Genomic DNA, 23,132 nt, shown 5'->3' with positions numbered 1-23,132 from the left:
ATGCCCGATTTGGTAAATATTGTACAAAATTAAATAAACAAAAAAACACATGAAATAAAAACACAAGCAAGAATTTTAAGAATAATATTTAAAGAAAAATTTACGTATCATGAAGGTGGAACGAGCAAATCAGCAAGCCAAAGCAGAAAAAAAAGAAAAATAATTAACTAAAAACAGATTTTTTTTCCATTTGTCCCACAGGAAATGTGCGCCGCATACCAATATTTGCGCACTCGCATGCAGCTAATGCGCATGCGCAGCACCACTCACAACCTATTAGATGGCGTAGTTGGCAAGATATCGTTTTTGTTTTTTTAATTTTTTTGGCACAAAATATATTTGCATATACATTGAATGTGACAGCATGACGTTAAAAATCCAAGTAAAATCAATTAGCCACAAATACTTATGCACGTCCGCAAATGTGTGCGCTTCTAAGCTTGCGCTTCAAAAGGTGTCATGTCACATCAAATTTTGTTACTGGCTGCTTTTCTGTTGCTTGGTTTTACTTTTGTTGCTGCCTTTTTAGTTGTGGTCATTTGGGTCGCCGTCGACGTAAGTATTACATTGTCTAATGCAATTGACTGCGACGCACTCGACTGACTGTCTACGGTTGATGATGAGTTCATCGTTAAATTTAGCGCACAAATGAAGAGGCGCGAAGACTTACTTATTCACAGGCTAACTTACCTACCTACTTACATATGTACTTACTTACTTGGGTCAGTGGTTTTGCTTAGGCTGTGTAAGCGTATTTATATGTATGAATATGTGCGTAGTGAGTGGCTCGTGGCATGCAGCAGGTGCCAACTTGTATATACGTGTGCATGTTTGATTATATGTTGGGCTGGTCATTTGTTCCACAAGATTATACGACATGACTAATATTTTATGAAACAAAACATTTCGGCTGCGAGCACAATACCAGAAAAATATTTATTTGTTAAGAAAGCAGGATGTTGAATTAAGGAAATTTAAGGGAGTAGTAAAACGTGTCTTTAATTATATTTCCAATTTTGCCTAGGGTATTGCTTCAACAATATAACTTTTAATATAGTTTAAAAATAGTTCTTTGGCATTTTTTTGTTTTAAAACAAAAGTAAAAAACGGTTATATCCAACTAAGATGAAAAAACAGAGCAGGTGGCCAAAAAATGTATACTGGTTTATGGACTCAATATAGTATCGAATTCAACAGCAAAGCCGTGATTCTAACGATCTCGTTCTGGTAATGTGGGCGTGGAAGATAGGCTCCTCTAAGAAGCCAGTCGTCGAAAAGGTCGAAAAATAATTTGAAATCATTTTTATAAAGCCTTTCAGAAGAAGAAGATATGATAAAAGAAGAGATACATACGCCAAATAAATTTACGCAAAAACCCCCTTTTGAACCGATTTGATGTCTGTGATTGGTTGTGGAAACGTAACGGAGTCGACCCATTTTTGCAACGGATGGTAATTAACGATTAAAAATTGTTCAAATACGAAAACAATAATCGAAAAAAATCGTGCTCACGATAGTAAGTCCTGAATTTACCGCCAAGAAAGTTTTGTTGTATGTTTGGGGAGATTAGAAGAGAATCATCCACTATAGGATGCTCCCATCAGGTCAACTATTCAATTTTTTTCCCTATTGCCAACAATTGACAAGACCGAAGCAAAATATCGACCAGAAGCGCCGATATGGAAAGGTTTCGTGCTCCATCAAGGCAACGTCAGGTCGGATACATCTTTAGCGAATGGCCAGAAGCTTCAAAAGTTTAAATGGGAGTTTTATATGGTGATCCCATAGTCCAGACCTGTCCCCGTACGGTTATGACTTTTATCATGTAATCATTTCCAAATTGTCTTCTGAAAAGACAGGCCAACTAAAAAAAATTTCTGGTACTGAGCAAAGCAGATTGCTTGCAGATTGAACAAAATAAAAAGCCATATGTGGTAAAACTATAAGCAGAATTTATAAAAAGTGTTAAGACGACAGTCTACAATGAAAGAAGCAAGTAAAACGAAATGGCATAATTTTGCTAAAAATTAAAGAAATAAGAATATTTTGTTTGAACTCCAGCGTTAGGGTAAACTAATGCTTTAATGAATGCATAATCTTGAGGATTTTGAGATTCAAGTCGACCAGAACAAAATTTTCGAAATTATGAGTATGTGGGACTCTATTGCTTTAGGCCGAATTTCGATATCTGCTCGACAGCTGTGCGGCGTTCTTACTTGGTGCTATATTGTATTCATTTATTATAAGGGTAAAGAAGAAAGTCTCGTATAGACAAATACTTAAAGATGCTCTATATCATCTTGAGGAAAACTTTTTGTTCTGGTGGACCTATCATCGATAATTCTATGTGAGTAAGCGAAAGTTTTAAAGAGTTTTTCGGAAACTTGTTACTTTTGCAGTTCGTGTGCGCCATAACCCGAAATCTACTAGAAAATCTTTATAAAATTTTGCACACTATGTCTTCACATAATTCACCAGGTGTTCTTTGAAGGGCTTTTGGTTTTTTGTTTAATAATTATTAATCTCACAATAACAAACTAGACGATTTTTTTACCGAAAATAGGTGGCCTCCAGGAGCAACGAAAAATTAAAAAATCGAAAAAATTCTCTCAGGATAATTCGATGCTATCTTGAAATAGATACTTTTAATTGTTTCTTTCTATCAGTAAAAAATATCGCGCATATCCAAGCATCGAATAAAAAATAGTAATTACTTTTTTTACTGCATAGAAATAAATTTTTGTTTAATTTTACAAAGAGAGATGCACAAAAAATAGCATTTATACATTTAATATAACATACTATGCGAAAAAATCGTCTTGACTAACTGAGTTACAAATTTCTTCAAATATTTGATTGAAAGGTTGTTTCTTTTTCACAAAGTGTTTCACAAAGGATAGAATACTTAAGCTTTTTATTGCATACTTTACACTCTGCAGGTTTATTGATTAAGTTCTTCCAAGCGAAAGATATTAAGCGCATTGCAATATCTACACTTTTCAAAATCAATTACACGCTGAGGCCACAAAAAAAGTAAACACGAAAAAATAACTGCTAATTAAGATTTACATAGCATACTTCGACATAATTACTGCAAAAAAGTATCGATACCGAGAAACATCTCGAAAAAAAAAATCGAGTAAAAAACTATTTGCTGCGGAAAACAAATGTCAAGTCTACATTCTGTCAAAAAAATATCGGGAATTGTTCATTGAAAAAGTGCATGTTACACATATGCCTAAATTTTTTTTGCTCGAATGTTGGTACAACTGTCCTCTATAGTGTCGCAGAGTTTGAGCGAGATTGGTCAATTAGCTTGTTTTTGGCATTTTATTATATCCGTCAACCGCAGTTGTGATCGGCGGATAAACATGGATAAAAATATCGAACAAAGAATTTGTCTTAAATTTTGTGTTTTGAACGATATTTCCTGTGCCGAATCATTGAAAATGTTGCACAAAGCCTATGGCGAGTGTGCTTTATCAAAAACACGGGTCTACGAGTGGTATGAAGCTTTTGCAGAGGGCCGAGAAATCGTGGAAGATTTGCCCCGATCTGGTCGCCCATCAAGGTCTTCAACGGATGAAAGCGTCGACAAAGTCAAGAAAATGGTGCTGGAAAATTATCATTTAAGCTATCTCCCTCAGGCTCGTGATCTTAGCGTGTCTCACGAATCAATTTTCAACACTTAACATCATCAATTGGGCATAGACGCGTGGCTGCTCGACTCGTTCCAAGAGAGTTTAATTTCTTTCAAAAAATTCATCGGAAGAAGGTGACTGAAGACATGCTTGAGCAAGTGAATTCGGATCCGACGTTTATCTGGCGTTTCATAACAGGTGATGCTACATGGGTATATGAGTTTGACATGCAAACCAGTCGACAGACGGCTGAATGGCGCTGTCCATAGGAGCCGAAACCCAAAAAACTACGTCAAAGTCGGTCAAAAGTCGCTCGTTTTCTTTGATTATTATGGTGTTATGCACTCGGAATTCATTTAAAGGGTTCTACGTTAAATAAAAAATATTATTTGGAAGTTATGCGACGTTTGAGAGAGAATGTGCATAGGAAACGGCTCAATTCGTGAAAAGAAAACTCATGGATTTTGCTCCATGATAACTCACCGTCCACAAGGCTCATATCGTGAACACTTTTTTGATCAGAAACTCGACAAATATCATCAAACAACCACCGTATTCACCGGATTTAGCTTTCTTTTCCCAAAACTTAAATTGCGACTTCATGCACGCCACTTTGAGTCGATAGAAGCCATCAAGGAAAATACGCTGAAGGAGGTGAAGAAGATCTCTTCAAACGCATTTAAAAGGTGCTTTGATGACTGAACTAATAGTTGGCATATGTGACTTTCTTGGAATGGCGTCAAAATAAATAATAAATGATGACTAAACAATTATATTGCGCTTTATTGAACAATTCCCGGTACTTTTTTAACAGAATGTATTTATTTGCAACTACAGGTATCAAGAAATCAATAGCGATAACTCGACAGGCTTCCACTTTAACCAATGATGTTGTAAATTGTGATGTATATGGCAAAACAACCGTTTTTCGACACACTCAATTTACAATATTTTTCCCTTTGGATATGAATTTATTTGAGAAAATATTTTCATGAAATAGTATGTAAAATCACGTAAGAAATCATTTATTTATTTATCTAAAATATTAGTGACATATGCAGTATTATGATGACTTCAGGTGCATTAGAATAGCAAAACAAAAATAAGTCAATAAAAACAAAACACGTCACACGCTTCTAGGGCAAACGAGTGCATGACCTGTCTCAGCCGTCAAATATGCCCAAGGGGTTAAGGCAACCATGAAATACCTTCTGCTCAAATATGAACGAGACGTTATCAATAAAACAGTCCGCGGATGACATATGGCAAAAATAAATTTTTGGTTTTTTGGTAGGACTGTTATAAGCTTACATGGCAAATTTCAGCGTGATATGTCACATAGTTTGTTTTCTGTGCTACTGTAAACAAGTCAAGCTCGAGTGTGTTCTTCGAATTCTCTTTTATGACTTCAATTGTCTCAAAATATTTTCCACGGAGCGGCAACTTGAGCTTGGGAAACAGGAAAAAGTCACATGGAGCCATATCAGGCGAATACGGTGCTTGCGGAACGATATTAACATTATTTTTGTTCAAATAATCGCGAACAAGACGTGATGTGTGAGCTGGTGCATTATCGTGATGCAAGAACCATGACTTGTTGGCCCATAATTCCTTCCTTTTAAGACGAATGTTCTCGCGCAAACGCTTTAAAACGTCTAAATAATATTCAGCGTTAACCGATTTTGCGATTTGTGCGATTTTCAAGCACAATTTCCTTTACTTTTCCGATGTTTTCGTCGTTTACTGATGTTGCTGGACGACGTTCATGAGGCAAGTTTTCAACCGATGTACGGCCCTCTTTGAACGATTTGTACCACTGGAAAACACGTGCACGCGATAGAGCAGAGACCCCATAGGTTGTCCGCAACATTTTTAAGGCGTCTGAAGCCGAAATTTTGTTGGAATAACAAAATTTCAAACAAATTCTTTGTTCAACTTGAATTTCCATAGTTAAATTCGAAGAACACACTCGAGCTTGACTTGTTTACAGTAGCACAGAAAACAAACTATGTGACATATCACGCTGAAATTTGCCATGTAAGCTTATACCAGTCCTACCAAAAAACCAAAAATTTATTTTTGCCATATGTCATCCGCGGACCGTTTTATTGATAACGTCTCGATCATATTTGAGCAGAAGGTATAGTAGATGCGGATGATTTTAGTCAGCGGCTGCTATGTGATCTCTAAGTTTATTTTTATTACATACGTGGAATTCAGAAAATTAACTTGGGAATATTGGAGAAAATTTCTCAGAAAGCTTTGTTAAATTATGTTTGCCTAGTTGTTATTGTAGCTTAAGCATTCCATATACATTTTTAGGGAATGTTGCTGCTTTGATTTAAACAAATCACTTGAAATCAAAATTGAAAAATGTATTGAAAAATTCTCACAAGAAAATATCTAGCACACCAAAAATAATTTCAAGCAGTTTTTTTATAGCTTTACCTTATTCAAGAGCTTAAATTGCAGTTCAAAGACATGCATATACACATTCACACTCTTATATATAAACTACAGTTTGCCGAAAAGGGGCATAGGAGGCTTCTGCCAAACGCCCTTTCACCTCCCGTTTCGCTCAACTCTTCCTCTCTCTCTCTACGTGCTGACAATTTAAATTGGTTGCAGCTGGATGTAATTAAGTTTTGCACGGTGTTAGCCATGCTTTCAACGACAGAAAAGCCAACTTAACTTCCCTGTGAGCATCCAAGTCAGCAGAAGCCGTCAAAGTCAATGAGTTGGCGGAGCAACGAGCGCGCATGCGAAGGTGCTGACACTTAGCCTCAAGTTCATGGCGTGTATTACTTTGTTTTTAGTATTTTTATACTATGCTTAAATGCATACATATATGTTCATATGTAGTTGGTGTTGTATGTTGCTTCTTGTTGTTGTTATATATGTATTACCGCTATTTTTGGTAAACAATCTCTACTTAATATATTTCGCATGTTTAGTTTAATTACATCTTAACTACGGGAAAGAGATTTTGTTTTGATGATAGCCAAAACGGAAAAGACGAGTAACACAAACACATACACAAATCTAAGTACTTGGGATGTGCACCTTTAGCTTAACAAAAGCCAATTGAATTACTTTACGTGCATATAAACAAACAATGCAATATAAGTAATTTTTCCATTTTTCATTAAAGTTTATTCTTGTAAATGTAATTGCACGGTTGCTTTTAGTATTCTGTTACCTCACTCACAATCAGTAAGCAAAGTTCAAGAGTTCAAGTTGATTCGACAAAGTTCAAAGTCACTGACACTGGCAATGACACTGTCACATCTCCAGTGCAACGGGGTTATATAATATTTGTAGAACGTATTGGTAACTAAGTTGTGGCTGGGAAGCGCTTATGCTTTTATCAACACAAACATACATACATATTACATAGTAGTAATGGTTGACTGTAATTATAGCATATAAATAATTATGTAATTTACTGCAATTATTTGAATAAAGTATTACACATATTCGCACATATAAACATTCAACCGGTCAATGACAACAGTTGACAGCCATCACGTGACATGCAATAGTTTGCATTAGGGGGACCCAAAAAAATTACTCTCTAAATTTGTTTTATGTTACTAAAAATTAGAGACCTATTATTTTTTTTTTTTGCTTTATTTAGTATTTTCGCGTGTTGCCATTTTTTTGAAAATTACCGCTGAATTCCTAAGGAAAAATTCACCACTTTCCCGTAAATTTTTTACATACCGATATTAAAAGGTATCGCGAAATTAATTATCCGATAGGGAGACTTATAATTTTTACAAATGGCGTCCTACGTCATCATATTTGACACTTCTGAACTGGACGGCTGCTGTATACAAACAGACACATTGCTTACCTTGCGCGTAAAGCTCAAATAAAAATTTCCTTCACACAAAATCGTGTTTTTGTTTCCGATTTAGATTATATTTAGACTCCGATTAGAAAGTTATTCAAACAAATTAGATGTTTAATTTTACGCCGATTTAACTTTCGTTAATAAATTTAAAAAAAGGAGTTACGCAAATTTTACTGTAGTTGTATTATATTTAAGTACAATCAAATCATTCCGGTGAGTCGGTTTGTGAAAGATAATGTCCCATCATTATACAGGGTCGTTGAGGTAAGTCCGGAAAACATTTCGAAAGCTCTGGAGCAGTAGCGCTAAATCTAAAACCGCTGATAAAGGGACATATTTTTAGTGTATTGTTTCGTGATTGACATTGGAGTGCCGGAGTAAGTGCTAGTGAAACGATGAGTCGAGAGCAGGACAGAAGAGCTGCGATACTAGAGTCACTTTTCGCGCCGGAAAAAGCCCTAAAGAGATAATTGAGTGGTTTGGCTACAAAAAAACGCAACCCTGGATGGACCGCGTGGCTGCTGGAAGAGAATATGTGTTTCAGCAGGACTCCGCACCTGCTCACAAGGCAAAGAAGACTCAGGCTTGGCTCCAGAACAACCTACGCTACCACTGGTCACCAGATTTTTGGCCACCTTCAAGCCCAGACTGCAATCCTCTTGATTATTAGGTGTGGGGCACAATTGAAGCAAAAGTTAACGCGAAGCCTCATAACACTAAGGACGCTCTGAAGACAACCATCGAGGAAGTGATGACCACAATGGACAAAGAGGAGGTAGCTCGTGCATGTGGGCGCTTCAGGTCCCGGCTGGAGAAGGTAATTGCACGAGATGGAGGGTACATTGAATAATTTTCAACAATGATATGTGTACTCACATTATACAAAGTTAAGTGCGAATAAAATTATTTTTGAGTAAATATCCAATAGTGTTGTTTTTAAGTTCAACATTCCGGATTTACCTCGACGGCCTGTATAAATACGCCACACTAAAATATTTAATGCAAAACATTTCAAGGAAATAACTTCCTCGAGTGCAGAAATGTTAGCCCCGATATATAGGGGGCGTGGTATCTGACGTATAGACCAAAATGTTAAAACCAATATATCTCTAAAATAAATTATGCAAGGGAACTGAAGCTTGGCATTAATGCACAAATTGTATATACCGATCATATGGTGAAAAGTCGTAAGCATTGTAAAAGGTAACTTTGCACCTCCCATACAAACTGAAATCTTCATACAGTTTTTCTCTGGATAAAACCTTACTTACAGTGAGAATTATTGATTGAATTTTCGACCGCCGGCGATACTAGTAAAGATAGTTGGGTGATTTATCCTTCATAAGTCGGAGTAGAAAAACCTCAGTTTTTCGCATTGCTGTATTCAGATATTTCACATCCCAGTAACCAAGAACTCCAGCTGAAGATATGCACATTTCAATAGCGGTTAGTATGATAAAATACTGCATATATGTATGTATGTTGTGAGCAAATTGAAGATCCAATCGATTGTAGACTAGTTCGGGGTAACAGATTATTGGGGATATAAGGAAAGTTTTGTTTGGTATTAGAAAAGGGATGCAAGCAGTAGTCTCGTGGTTAATTATATGAGTAAGCGTAAGTTAGATGAGTGGTAGAACTGTTTTCATGAAGTTAACGATTTTTTTTTATAATTATTTATTTTTTTATCTGGTAGCAGTAAATTCGTGTGCCGCCAAAATAAATTGAATGGAAACACATTTTCGTTTACTTCTTACAGTTCACAGTAAATGGCTGTGTGTGGCCAAATTATCAAATGTTCGAGTTAAAGAGTAGTGGGTAAAAGCAAACTAAAAATAAACTAAAATATATCTTACCATGCAAACTATTCAAACCAAATCTTAAAGACAGGGGCGAGCAGTTTGCCCATTTTAACTGTCTTTTTCTCATATTTGTAAATTAAAAATTCTAGAAATTGCAAACTAAGCTAAGGCTTATTTAAACCTTTAAATATAAATTGGCGTTAGAATATAAAGCAGCTCAATCGCAATCGCAAAGCCCAATATTATGTACCGCTTTTTTCCTACTCGAATATCTTGCAATACAGTACATGAGCACAGAATTTTTGAATAAACTCTTTATAGAAACAAATTTGAATTTTAAGTTCATATTTTTTATTAGCAGAACAACTTTGCCTATTTTATGTGCTAAGCGCATCGTGTGATCTAAGTTACTAAAACGAGGACTAGTAGTAGAATTGTGTAGTAGTAAAAGTGACAAAACAACGTAGAATTTTTGACTTTAGAACAACCCATCTCGGTTTTCACAAAATGTTTAAATGATCATAACTTTTTTTTAACAAACTTTTATTAACATGGCTTCAAAATCTATGGCGGAAAATAATAACAGTTTAAATTTTCCATTAGAACCCAACAATTTAGTGTTTGACAGGAAGAAAGTATTAAGTGGACTTAATTGGTTATTACCCTTACTACTCACCCTACAGTAATAAAAAGAAAACATTATTCCCGCACTTACACTTTGATATCTACTCTCAATTTTAATTCATTTGATTTCTCATGCTACGAATCATTTCAATTTAGCCGCTGCGAGCAGTCGACACTCACACATACTCCTATTAACTCTACCTGTTATTATATGTGAGTGCTAACGCTGCCAATTTCATTGACTCGACCATCTCTATAACTTTCCGACCTGCCTGAGTAGCCACATCCATTTATGTATCTCCGATCACCTTGTAACAGTTTGCAAATGAAAAGTATACATACATACGTGCATATATCCAAACCCCCATACCTTGCTATACTTATGTTTGTAATGGAAGTATTACTAACAAAAATCTCCTATAAGCAAAAAAATCAAAAAACAAAAGTAAATTTTAATTATACTGAACAGTGATAAGTAGTTTTTATTAAAAGTTAATTTAAATTCGTTTATGGCAAAGCAACTTTTTGAAATGCAAACTGAGGGGAGGAAGACACTTTGCACTTCCATTCATACAGCTAAATGATGAGTTAGATAAGAGTGTCTCTTTGGGTTGTTCATCACACTACTCGGTTTCGAGTGGTATTAAGTCCGAGTGTAGTGAGTAAGCATTTGAATGTCTGTTCAATTGAGCGCCTTATCAGCAGTTGGAAGTAAATTTGAAATAAAAGAATAAACAGACAAAAAAACAAATAAATTTTTAATTGGTTTTTGATATCATTATTTGCTTTAATTTTCAACTCATGCAAAACCAGTAACATGCTTGTATATGCAATAATGACCCCGCAACAGACAAGCCTCCATTTATTTACATTAGCAGCAGCAGGAAATTGCTGTTTTATGATAAAATTATGAAATCGACAACAATTTAATGTTTTATCAATACACAAAAATCACTGTACACGCTCGTACAAGATTAGATAAAATTTGGGGGAGAGAATTATGTAATTTTTTTAAATATTCGTTTCGGCACTTTTAGTGACTTACATAAGTTCAATGATTCCATGGGAGTATTTATTATGGGTTTTATGAAAGAGAGAAATAGATAAACAAATTTAGAGCATTGTGTAAAAATGCACTATGCTGTCCAATATATATTAATTTTTTCTTGGCACATTAATTCTAAGGTTAAATTCACTTCGTTGATGAGCGGCAACCTCACGTGGACCAGAACTGGCCATTATAATACTTTAGTATAGCTTCTGTACAATAGCGCCAAGTTTTTCAGATCAATTTTCGTTAATTTTGTATAAAAATGTAGTTCATACTAAAACAAAAGCAACATATTTTAAAATTCCAAACTTTAAACAAACATCAAACTTAAAAAAAAATCGAACTTTTAACTCAGAATTTTCAAAATTTTCCGGTATGCAGTTGAGCATACTTGAGCTATAATTTCATTCTAAATAATTAAATGTCTTTCGAACAATTCCCGAAAATTTAAATTGTTTTCTCAAAAAAACTGTAAAATTATTCTTGCTCAAGTCAGCTGTTTACAATATCTTAACATTATTTCTGCCTTTCCTCTTACCGTTTCTTGTGGCATTGTATTACAACTACGTAACGGCAGCTTATAACGCAATGGGCCTTCATGGTCCCTGCAAGGAAAAGAATTTTATTTTGTCAAAAGAAAGAAGAACTTCTCTCTGGTACTACTTAAAATAAACCCAAACAAAAAGACACTCTTCATTTACAAAGAAACTCACCTGTACTCTGTGAGACAAGTCGAATTTTTCGACAGTCCCTTTGGATAAATCATGCCACTAAAGAGGCCAGTCTCATGATTTAACGGCGCATCTTTGATGGTTATCAACATGGAACCGCTCAAACACTTTATTCGCACTGTGGGTTCAATGCTTGGTTTCGTTGTGGGAGAGGAGTCGGACGCTTCGAGTTCGGCCAAGGCATCTTCTGTAAAATAGCAAGAAATAAAAGAGAAAATGCATTAAGTTGGGGTTTATTTAATGCAATGTATTAATAGGAAACTAAAAACACTCGTATTGAAATATATATTTTTGTATTGTATTATTGAATGCTAAAATTTTAAGCCGGAAAACGACCGTGCAATACAAAATCTTGTAAAACGAAATATATACTTAATTTAAAACTGAAATTAATTGTGTAAAATGTTAGTATGTTATAATTAATTTATGTTTTACTTGTCGACAAAATATAATATTGGAGGTTGAATTAGTTTTAAAGGTGACACACAGATGTCGCTATTTATCACTTTATCGCGTTGGCAATACTGAATATATATTCATGACAAAGCCTCATCCCTAGGCTTTGTTTATCAGTATCTGTCATTTCGCTGAAGTATAAACAACGCAGTGTTTTCGTGCTCCGAGTATGTCAACTTTCGTGCCGTCGAAACGCAATTTGCGGGAAGCTTTGCTTTTCTGCTTCAATTTGAAAAAAAAATACAGCCCAAGCCCGTGAATTGCTGCAGGAGGCCTACCCAGACCATACTCCGTCGATTTCAACATGTGAGTACTGGTTTCGAAGGAGCGTCTTGGCCAGCCCAAAAAGTTCGAGGACGCGGAATTGGGGGAATTGGTAAACGAGGACTTGTGCCAAACCCAAGAAGAGCTTGCTGAATCATTGGGCGTTGATAAATCAACCGTTTGCAAGCGTCAAAAGCAAGGACATTGGGTCCCGTACGAGTTGAAGCTGCGCGACGTCGAACGGCGACTTTTTACGTGCGAATTGCTGATCGAGCGAAAAAATCGGAAGGGTTTTTTGCATCGGGTGGTGACTGGCGGCGAAAAATGGATCCACTACGATAACCCAAAACGCAAAAAATCATGGGGTTTGCCCGGCCACGCATCAACGTCGACGGTCAAGCAGAATATTCACGGCAAGAAAATCATGCTCTGCATTTGGTGGGATCAGGTCGGCGTCGTATATTTTGAGCTGCTCCAACCGGGCGAAACAATCACGGGGGATCGTTACCGACTGCAATTGATGCGTTTAAGCCGGGCATTGAAAGAAAAACGGCCGGAAACGGTAAAAAGGTACGACAAGGTTATTTTGCAACATGACAACGCTCGGCCGCATGTTGCTCAACCTGTCAAAAATACCTTGGAACGCTTGGCTGGGAAGTGTTACCCCACCCGCCGTATAGTCCAGACATAGCTCCCTCCGATTATCATTTGTTCCGGCATATGAGTCTCGATTTGGCGGACCAGCGGTTCTCCTCGTACGAGGCTACCAAAATATGGGTTGAGTCATGGATAGCCAAGCAGCGGCCAGAATTTTGGAGAAACGGCATCCGGAAATTGCCCGAAAGATGGGCGAAAGTTGTAGCTAGCGATGGCCAATACTTCGAATAAAATATTTTGTACCGTTTTTTCACAATAAAGCCCCAAATCTTCGAAAAAACCTTTAAAACTAATTCAACCTCCAATACATTTAAAATATTTTTCAGCAAATGAGAAATATTACAATGTTGACAATTTTCCGCAGATTTCTGGTAATGTAATTTTTTTGTACTCCGTCACAAGACATGAATTGCAAAAAGCAAACGCAATTAACCCAAGACAAATCGTTATATAACAAATGCTTTCAAGTACTCGCATGTAATCAAATTGATAAGGTTCTTTTACACAGTATAACACTTTAGTAAAGTGAATTGTATTAAAGTTGAGTACGAACTAATGGCAAATATGTTTACGCAGATTTTTAACACAGTTTGGAAAATCGTTTAAAAAATTCGATAAGAATTAAAAGTAAAATGCCAAATTATGTGTATGAAAAAACTTAAAAAAAAGGTTGTATTTACTAAAATGCACTCAGTTACATATAAAACATTGAAAACAGAACAATTTTAATTAGAAGAAAAACTGTAACAAGATTTACATATATATAATTAGAAAAAAGAAAATAAAACTTATTTGAAAAATGTTCATTAGGTGAAATATTTTCTAAATGTATTAAATAGCATGCAAATACGAGTAGGTTTCAAACAACTGTTTTTAAAAAAATGCAAATTTTAGTACGGATTCCAATAGAATACTCATTGAGTAAAGATGTTTGTTTGGAAAGAGTTTTGCTGAAGGCGATAAATTAACAAAAGTAAGATCTCATTTCCGATTTAGGCAGAAAATAATATCTTTTCACTAACAACATTTGTTCCGTTTATTTTATTTTAATTTTTTGTTAGAGTAGAAAGCCTCACACATGGCAAGGCATTTTTATGCAGCTTTATGAACAGCTAAACGTTATTAGGTTTTTGTATTACGTATTAAGGAAGAAAAATGTTTAAAAATACTGGTTATACTTAACTTTTGAGTAAGACTCTACGAAGTAACTAGCACAGACAATTTCAACTTACTCGATATTAAAAATCATATTAAACAACACTTCTACAACAAACAACTCCTTGAATGGAATCTAACCAATGACTGGTATAAAAACGTTAACTACACAAAGACCAATATAACAGATTTTCTACAAAAAACTAATAAAAAACCTTCACGACTAGACATTATAAAATTCGAACGCCTTAGGTTAGGACACACGAAAATAACACATGGCCACCTTATGAATAACACAAACCCATTATATTGTACTTGCAACACAGATATCTTAGTCACAGTAACTCATCTTCTACTGAGTTGCCCCCTGTATGCTACCCGTAGAGAACAAATATTCACTAACACAAACCCAATTTCACACCTCTCAGTCCCTTCTCTTGAGTCAATATCCCTAATAACAAAATTCCTCAAAAGAACCAATCTTTACCATAAGATTTAAAATAAAATTGTATCTACTAAGTTTAAGAATGGAAGTATGCATATGTATATAAAATTATCAAGCTTAAGGCCTCGCTGCTATAGCTCCTAACTTAAAATAGCTTATAAGATTTATGTTGTAAGCTAATTTTATATAAATAAATAAAAAAATCTACGAATTTAAAATACACTTTCTTTGTATTTTTTTATTATTTTATTTTTATTGTTAATAAATTTTTTGTACCATCTACGTTATATGTGCAAATGGTAGCTTTCGTACTTTATTGCACAGTCGCATTAAATTCACCATTCGTCATTGATACTACCCAAACTTAATTAATTTTGAAGATATGGGCACTACAGTAAAGGACTTTATTCCAAAACGGACTATGTACATTTATATTAAACAGTGTTGGAAATTCGCCTTAACAAATATTCTGGGTCATGCAGATATTTTATGTTCATCCTCTGACTAATTTTTTGAAAAGAAAAGTTTATAATTAAACAATCTGTAACCGAAAATTCGAAAATGTCCTAACCCCAAGATTTTTTTATTTGAGTTGTTTTTATTCTGCTAAATTTCACCCACAGTGTTTGATATCTTTACTTGGACTATGCTGTCTCTAAAACCTTGTTTTAATTAGTTTTCAAAGCGAATTTCGATCTAATCTAAAATCGGCTGCTTTTTTTTTAAATGTTTATGATGAATTGCTCATTCCGTCTTGCTCATTCTGAAGGATATATGTCTAAAGGAGAATATAACTTTCGCAAGTTGTCATTAAAAAACATCCTCTAAAGGTGGGGCTTGATAGGAAAAAGATATTTGAATCTCCAAAATTTTCTTGAGGGACTCAATTATAAATAATATATTTATATATCGTAACTAAAGAAGTGTTCTTTTAACTGAGTTTAGCTTTAAATATGTGCGACAATTTAAAAAAAAAAAAAACTGGTACCCTGCTGCAAAATGGTGCACAAATTTTAACTATTTTCTCTTTTTTTACTTGAATATTCATAATTCTTGTATAAAAATATAGCTAATTGTCTAACGAAAACCATATAAAGTCAATTATAAAATTGTATGCAAAAACTAGATAAATGCCACAAACTTTTCTTCCCAACTCCACGTTTTTTAATATTCTATAAATTTTCTAAAATTTATAGAAAGATTTTTGGTATGCAGTTTTATAGCTTAGTTACTTTTAGTATAAGAAAGCATAGACTCGAAGTTATTGAAAAACTTCCTTGATTTTTTATAATTTTTCTTATAATTTCTCCATACAAAAAAAATTCCCGTAGTCATTACAAATATAATACCAGGTGAAGCCATTCGGCAATAGGGAAAGTTATCAAATTTCATTAACACATCAGAACACAGTTCAAAACACATTGCCACACAATTCGATGTCTTGAAGTTAACACCGGTTGACATTACCAAATTTGTTCCATGGATTAGCACAAAACAGATTAGCAAGAACTCAGCGAGTTGTTGAGCCCACAAATAATATACAAAAATATAGCATAAAAATTGATACTTCAGTGAGTATTCTGAAACAATGTTGTAATGTACATATACCATATTTTGAAACTTATAGCAACTCACAGTGACCTCTAAGTAAGGTATGAAATTGCCTCGGGAGAAACAAAACATTTTTTATTTCAATAGGCGAACAGAAGGCAATAATGTGCCTATACAGAGAACGTTTTTAATGCCCCTTGATTTTGGCCTATTACTGTGCACTATTGCACACTGTGCTTTCCAAGCATGCGCCTGAGCAACCGTAGCTACGAATATCAAAGAAATCAGATTTACTATAAAAGGAGTAGAGTCAGTGCACGCTAACTATTAGTTTCAAACAGCAAACACACAAAGTAGGCAGCATGCAAAAGTAAGTGATAGAAAATTCTAAAGGAGCACCTCAACATGAATCTATAAATTTAAATTACTAATTTGGCTCAATATAGGACAATTCTTGCAATCATAACATTGGCCCTCTTCAGTCTCGCTAATGCACAAGTAACATTTAGTGGTGCCTGTCCATGCAATGTGCAAGTGCAGAGTAATTTCAAAGTGGAACCTGTAAGTAAAAGTGCTCGGCTGTTTTAATATATTAAACTAAGAAAATAATATTCTCAGTATTTGGGCACCTGGTACGAGTATGCCAAATATCCTGCTTACTTTGAGGCTAATGGTAAGTGTGTACAAGCAGTGTATACGTTGAAGGGCAACGGTGAAGTGGGCGTGGTGAATGGCATGGTTGATGTAACGTAAGTAATACTTCAGACATATATATATATATATTTATATTCATAAAAATATATATTTATATAAATGTCGGCTTCGGAGTCCCTTAATTCCACTTCTGAAATCTACTTCAACTTTTTTACACTGCAGTACGAATAAGTCCACCGATATTGTCGGTTATGCCGTTGTAGTTGAGAATGCTAAGTTGAAGGTTACCTTCCCCGTTACCCCTGCTTTCAATGCCACCACCAACTATTGGGTTTTGTCTACCGACTACGTTAACTACAGCGTTGTTTACTCCTGCCAGCCATCTGACGCCAACTCACATAGCAGTAAGTAGAATTGAAAATTAGATATGCATATTTGATAAATATGATTTAATAAAAACATATATTTAACGTCTTTCCCACAGCCATCGTTTGGATCTTAACCCGCACACGGGCACCCTCTGCTGAAATTATTTCGAAAGCTAAAAGTGTTTTGACTAAAAACGCCGTTTCTTTGAGTGAATTGGTTGTTACGGATCAAAGCAATTGCCCGGCAGCAGTTCCGGAAGTCTGCTGAATGAATGAAGTAATGGCCTGAAATTATGAATGAGTAGCTTACTCAGTTTAAAGAAATCTCTTTGACATTTAAAGTAAATAAATTTTTTGAGCTGAACAACAGAAATTGGTAAAAAAAATACTTATTAAATATAGGGTCAAATAAAAAAGACCCTGTTATCTCTCCTACCTTGTCGTAGGCATACATACATGTACGCCAAAACAATTTCGAAAATGATTAAAATGAGTCCAAGTTAATATAGCTTCGCTGTTGCCGATATTGTTGGAAAGGCCTAGAATCACAGTCTGTCGATAAAAATCTAGTTCTTTTGCGATTTTTCAGCAGACTATTTGGAGCAAACTTGAAAATATTTTCGAAGGTAATTATTGTCCGGAAAACTCCTACAGAATACTTGGAAGAGAATTTTCAAATTTTCTATGCCTTTTCACAGGGCCCTTAAATTGTTCGATCGATGATTTACGAGATATCGATCACTACAGCCATCTACCGAGAAAATAATGTATTTCTTTCTCCCCAATCTAATATTATATATTCAAATCGCTGACTCTGCTAGCTTTGCAGAAATCGTCCAATCTTACGATAGAATTGATTTGTGGAGGAATGGAGGAAAGAGTGAATATTATCTGGCCTTTCAGATGAGATCGTTTGCGGCTTTATTTATTTGAACCTAATAGCTCGTGTGGTCTTTAGTAGATAAACAACCAGCTGTGGGGTAGTAGATAAATAAACAGCGAAACATGCTGCATACTTACAGGCAGGAAGAAAATTTTACGCAACTCGCTTAAATACCAATGTTGCAGAACATTTCCCATTTTCCCGTACCTATTTCAGCATTAGCGTGAACAATATAGTAATTAGCAATGGCAGAATAAGGGCCAATAAAATGTTTAAAATTTACGCAAATTCAAATCGGAAATATCATTGTTACCATAAGTTAACTATTTACCAATCACGTATTACCTATTAAACTTTATTGCACACTCACCTTAGCGCGTAGGAGTTTTTCACCTTCGGTCCACCCAGTAAAGTTTTCTACTTAAAATTTCTACAGAACATTTTAAACCTCAAAGTATCTTTTTTAGCTAACTTTATAAAACTTATGTTAATGAGGGTCAAGAAAACCCATTCAGAAGAAGGGTTAAAATGTTCTAAAAGAAATGTCTCACTAAATTTTACTATAAGTCGCTGTATTCAGCATACAGGAATTATGTCGATTTGTATAGCAACCAAAAAAGGATGTAAGCATAAAATATGTATATACATACATATAATAATATTATTTAAAAAATTGCGTTAATGGCCAAAACATTGAAACATTACCCCCCTGTAAAAAAGAAACTGTGAAATCCTCCTCGCGTTAAGGAGGAATGATTGTTGAGGCCTTACAATGATTGTTCCGCTGTTTTATTAAAACCAGAAAGAACAATTTAGGTCTTATTGTGGTCATTATTCTCGAAAAAACAGCTCCAATAACCACTCGAAACTGGTACATTTTATGGATTAATTAATTACGCTCGTCTACGACAATGACACATTTATGACAACCATTATTGCCGTATTGCCCATTAATGCAGCCACCGAGATCAACATGTGTCTCTTCCGAAAAGATGACTTGTTGTGCAAGCCCGCCACCATTCGCACTGTTTCGGAAGCATAAAACCCTTAGAATATTCCAGATCTCGCAATTTTATTCAAGCGTAAAGCGATTCGTCCCATGGCGAGAAGTTGATACTGATTTCTGACACTTTTTTAAACTCAAAGAAAAAGATATTATATACCTCCAAATTGTTATATACCTACATTTTATTATACACCTCCACATATATCAATACTTCGTAAGATATACCTCTCTTGCGTAGACTTTTCAGCGCGAAAGGTATATAATATCTAGCCAGAAATGAACGAAGAGAGAAATATTGTACTTGGCATAACAGCAAAACAACCGTATATGGACACAACACAAAGCATTGGCAAGTAATTGTATAGTTCGTATACACAGAGTTTCAATAATATAGCAAATATGTTATTGACTAATGCGGAGGCATTCCTAACTAATTTTACAAAAAAAATTGTCTCACAATTATAGAGTGGAATATGCCCAAACCCATTGAATTGATAAGCATTTACAATCAATTTGAATGCATTTGGAACTATAGAAGTGAACTGTAAAAGCGTTCAGACTTGCAAAGAAGCGCATGGATTCAGATCTCAATGCCCACGAAAATATTGGTTTCTTTTCACTTCAATTTAGTTCAGTTAAAATGAAAATAGTCGGGAGCAAACCCAGTTTGAATGACTGTACTTGTACTTATACTAATATATTATATTCATCACCATCAATGAAAGAAATAATATTTATGAAATTTAATATATATATTAGTATTAGTAGTATTTTCTCCATAGGAAAAACAACGTGCAAATAAAACAAAAACTATTAAGTGAATGCTCATAAAATATAGCTCAGATCCAAATTAATATATGAAAACTATAAATTTTGAGGCGTCACAAAATAAAAACAAACTGTTGATAAAAATATTTTGTACTATACGTGTCTTCTTACTTTGCATAACCTGTTCGAAAATTTTATGAAACTAAGCATTTTTCTTTATTTAGCTGCGCTGTGTAGCTATTATGAGCAAAGTGGCCAGCAGAAAATAACAGATATTAATAAAAAAAAACATTGTCTATACAAATAACTCATTCTTGCTTATATTGCGGTATTTTAAAGTTTATTTGTACTACTCACACAAAGCAAATAAATTCTTACCACGCCTATAAAAAGAGTAGTCAGTGTGAGCAAAACATTAGTTTCAACCAGTAAACTACACAAAGTAGACAGCATGCAGAAGTAAGTAATAGAAAATTTTTAAGGAAAATCTTTAAAGCAGATCTCTAAATTTAAACTAACAACTTGGACTAATATAGGACAATTCTTGCAATCATCGCATTGGCCCTCTTCGGTTTCGCTAATGCGCAAGTCAAATTTGATGGTGCCTGCCCAACCAATGTGCGGGTACAAAGTAATTTCAACGTGTCGGCTGTAAGTAAAATTGCGCGGTTGTGTTAAGGCATCAAACTAAGAAATTTATATTTTCAATATGCGGTATATGGTATAGTATATGGGGATTTGGTACGAATATTCCAAGTATCCCGCTTTCTTTGAGGCTAATCGTAGGTGTATACAAGGGCAATTAACGTTGAGGAGGGACGGTGGAGTGGACGTGGTGAATAGCGGGATTAATACGATGTAAGTAATGTAAACAAAATCCTTATGTGCTCGTACCTCTTAGATAAAAATTGTTCTCTTACGGGTGTGAATGTCAACTGTGATTTCGTTTTTATTTTATTTTTTTCCTTTCAGTACCAACAAACCCAGTTCCACTGCCGGTTCTGCCGTGGTCGTTGAGAATGCTAAGCTGAAGGTTACCTTCCCGCAAAGCGCTCCCTCTAATGTCACCTCCAACTACTGGGTTTTGTCTACCGATTACGATAATTACAGTGTTGTTTACTCCTGCAAGCCATCTGACGCCAACTCACATAGCAGTAAGTTGAATTGAAAATTACACATACATATTTGATAAATATTATATGATTTAATAAAAACATATATTTAACGTCTTTCCCACAGCCATCGCTTGGATCTTAACCCGCACACGGGCACCCTGTGCCGAAGTTATTTCGAAAGCTAAAAGTGTTTTGACTGAAAACGGCGTTTCTTTGAGTGAATTGGTTGTAACGGATCAAAGCAATTGCTAAGCAGCAGTTCCGAATATTTGCTCCCATAAGCTGAAAACCCCTAACTGAAGGAACGAGCTTTAAATTGTGAATAAGTGGCGTATTCAATTTAAAATCTCTCTGCCAGTTAACTTAAATAAATTGTGTATGCCAAATAAAAGTAATTGGCACGCATTGTATAATATTTCTTATAGTATCAAATAAAACATTCCCTGATATTTTCAACATAAATTTCGCATTTTAAGTACTGCTGGACTGGACAGTCGACGCTATTGTGCAAAATTCTGAATTTATAAAAACACCTCGACTGTGAGTGAGTTCTATCTTGATAAATTGAAGTTTGACTGGATTATATTTGCTATATATTTTTTTACACACTTTTCTTAAAATTAGCATGAAAGCAAGAGTGTGCTAATGAAAAGAGGGTATATGATATTCTCGTTGAATAAAAAATTATGTGATTGGTGAGGTGGCTAGATCTGGATATTGCCCTCATGCCACAGTATTGAAAACTATTTGGTTAAGCAGTTTTTATATACTTTTAAACGCTATGTTGAAGTCCTCGTGGCTAAATTCGTTTAGTATCTCTGCATATATTCGTATCTGAATGGTCATGGCCTCTGACCACCATATATCCATATTGGCTTTATGAAGCACTTTTATAAAAACATTTTGCTTCTGGTCAATTAACCAATGTAAATTTAGAGTTTTCAAATTTATTTGTAGCTTTTGGGCAGGAATGTGTCTCTCCCAAGTATGGCGCTTGTCCAAATGTATACCAGGGTACACAAAATTGTTTCCTTGCTGTTGTTACATTATTTGTTTCGAGCGTAAGTGTCACACGTTTACACTTTTGCTCATTCACTTTAACTTTTACTTACGAGAATATCAGATGTAAACAAATGATATAGCGTTGAGCTAGGAGCGCCTGGTGATATCTGAAATTCTTCTGTAATAAAATTGTTAACCCAAAGGTGCTTTCGAAGATACAATGGAGGTTCAATGGAGGCAAATTGTTAATTTTGTGTACTTGTGAAAGCTCTTTGTGTCAAACCTTCATGAAAGAAGGGGCTACGGAACATAACCTTTTACAAAGGTCATATTAAAAACTTAATATGGTTATTAATACGAGTACATATATAATCCATATATGCAATAAGGCGGACTGAAATTTGTTTAGAAAGAAAGTTAAATTTCTATCCTAAATCAATTTTATGGCGTTCTAAAGTACCTTATAACGTTATTTAATGTTATTGACGTACTTGGTAGCGTCAATTGGCTTTCAGTGACGAGCTTGCAGGAGGGGTGATAAGTTGTTTATTGTTTAAGTTATTATTATTGTTAAAATTATTATTTTTCTACTTTAATTCTGCAGTTAAAAACAATTACAAAAATAAAAATCTTTGATATGTACTTTCTTTTTGAGTTGTTACGCTTTAACGTAACAAGTGCGATATGTGAACTTTAATGCATAAATATGTATGTATCCTAATTGTTGTGTAAAGAAAAACAGGCAAAGCCTATAATAAAATATATAGCAGAAGAAGAAGACTTTTCATATACTTTTATACGCTATGTTGCAATCGCCGTGGCTAAATTCGTTTAGTGTCTCTGCTGATACTCCTGTCTGAACGGGTATGGCCTCTGACCACCATATATCCATATTGGCTTTATAAAGGACTTTTATAACAGTGTTAAGTTTTGAAATTTATTTGTAGCTTTTTGGCAGGAATGTGTATTTATCAGCTAAAGCGTTTGTTCAAATATATACTAAGGTACACAAACTTGTTTTCTTGGGGAACGATTACATAATTTGTTTGGAGCGTAAGAGTCACAACAAAATGGTATTTACAAAAAATACAGAAAAGTGTCCA

General features: G+C 34.8%; 3 protein-coding genes across 3 annotated transcripts in view; 2 read left to right on the top strand and 1 right to left on the bottom strand.

The window, feature by feature from the left end:
• The window catches only part of LOC128866105 (uncharacterized), a 41,596-nt gene extending 29,710 nt beyond the window's left edge, over positions 1–11,886 (bottom strand). Inside the window, exons 1-2 of the mRNA XM_054106604.1 lie at positions 11,688–11,886; positions 11,513–11,579 (exon numbers count right to left, since the gene is read on the bottom strand). Coding sequence (XP_053962579.1) covers positions 11,513–11,579; positions 11,688–11,797 — 177 coding nt within the window. The 5' untranslated portion in view covers positions 11,798–11,886. The remainder of the gene's footprint in view (positions 1–11,512; positions 11,580–11,687) is intronic.
• Positions 11,887–16,513: 4,627 nt separating this feature from the next.
• LOC128866104 (apolipoprotein D-like) lies at positions 16,514–17,628 on the top strand. Its single transcript, XM_054106603.1, has 5 exons — positions 16,514–16,603; positions 16,680–16,794; positions 16,852–16,982; positions 17,110–17,291; positions 17,372–17,628. The coding sequence occupies exons 1-5, from the start codon at positions 16,596–16,598 to the stop codon at positions 17,521–17,523; spliced, it is 588 nt and encodes a 195-aa protein (XP_053962578.1). The 5' UTR covers positions 16,514–16,595; the 3' UTR covers positions 17,524–17,628.
• Positions 17,629–20,281: 2,653 nt separating this feature from the next.
• Positions 20,282–21,489, top strand: LOC128866103 (apolipoprotein D-like). Its single transcript, XM_054106602.1, has 5 exons — positions 20,282–20,371; positions 20,449–20,563; positions 20,640–20,770; positions 20,885–21,066; positions 21,152–21,489. Exons 1-5 carry the CDS (start codon positions 20,364–20,366, stop codon positions 21,277–21,279), a joined length of 564 nt encoding a protein of 187 aa, XP_053962577.1. The 5' UTR covers positions 20,282–20,363; the 3' UTR covers positions 21,280–21,489.
• Positions 21,490–23,132: the final 1,643 nt, after the last annotated feature.

This window comes from Anastrepha ludens, chromosome 6, assembly GCF_028408465.1.
Source record: "Anastrepha ludens isolate Willacy chromosome 6, idAnaLude1.1, whole genome shotgun sequence".
NCBI classification, from domain to species: Eukaryota; Metazoa; Arthropoda; class Insecta; order Diptera; family Tephritidae; genus Anastrepha; species Anastrepha ludens.
This window is presented reverse-complemented; position numbering and strand designations above follow the sequence as displayed.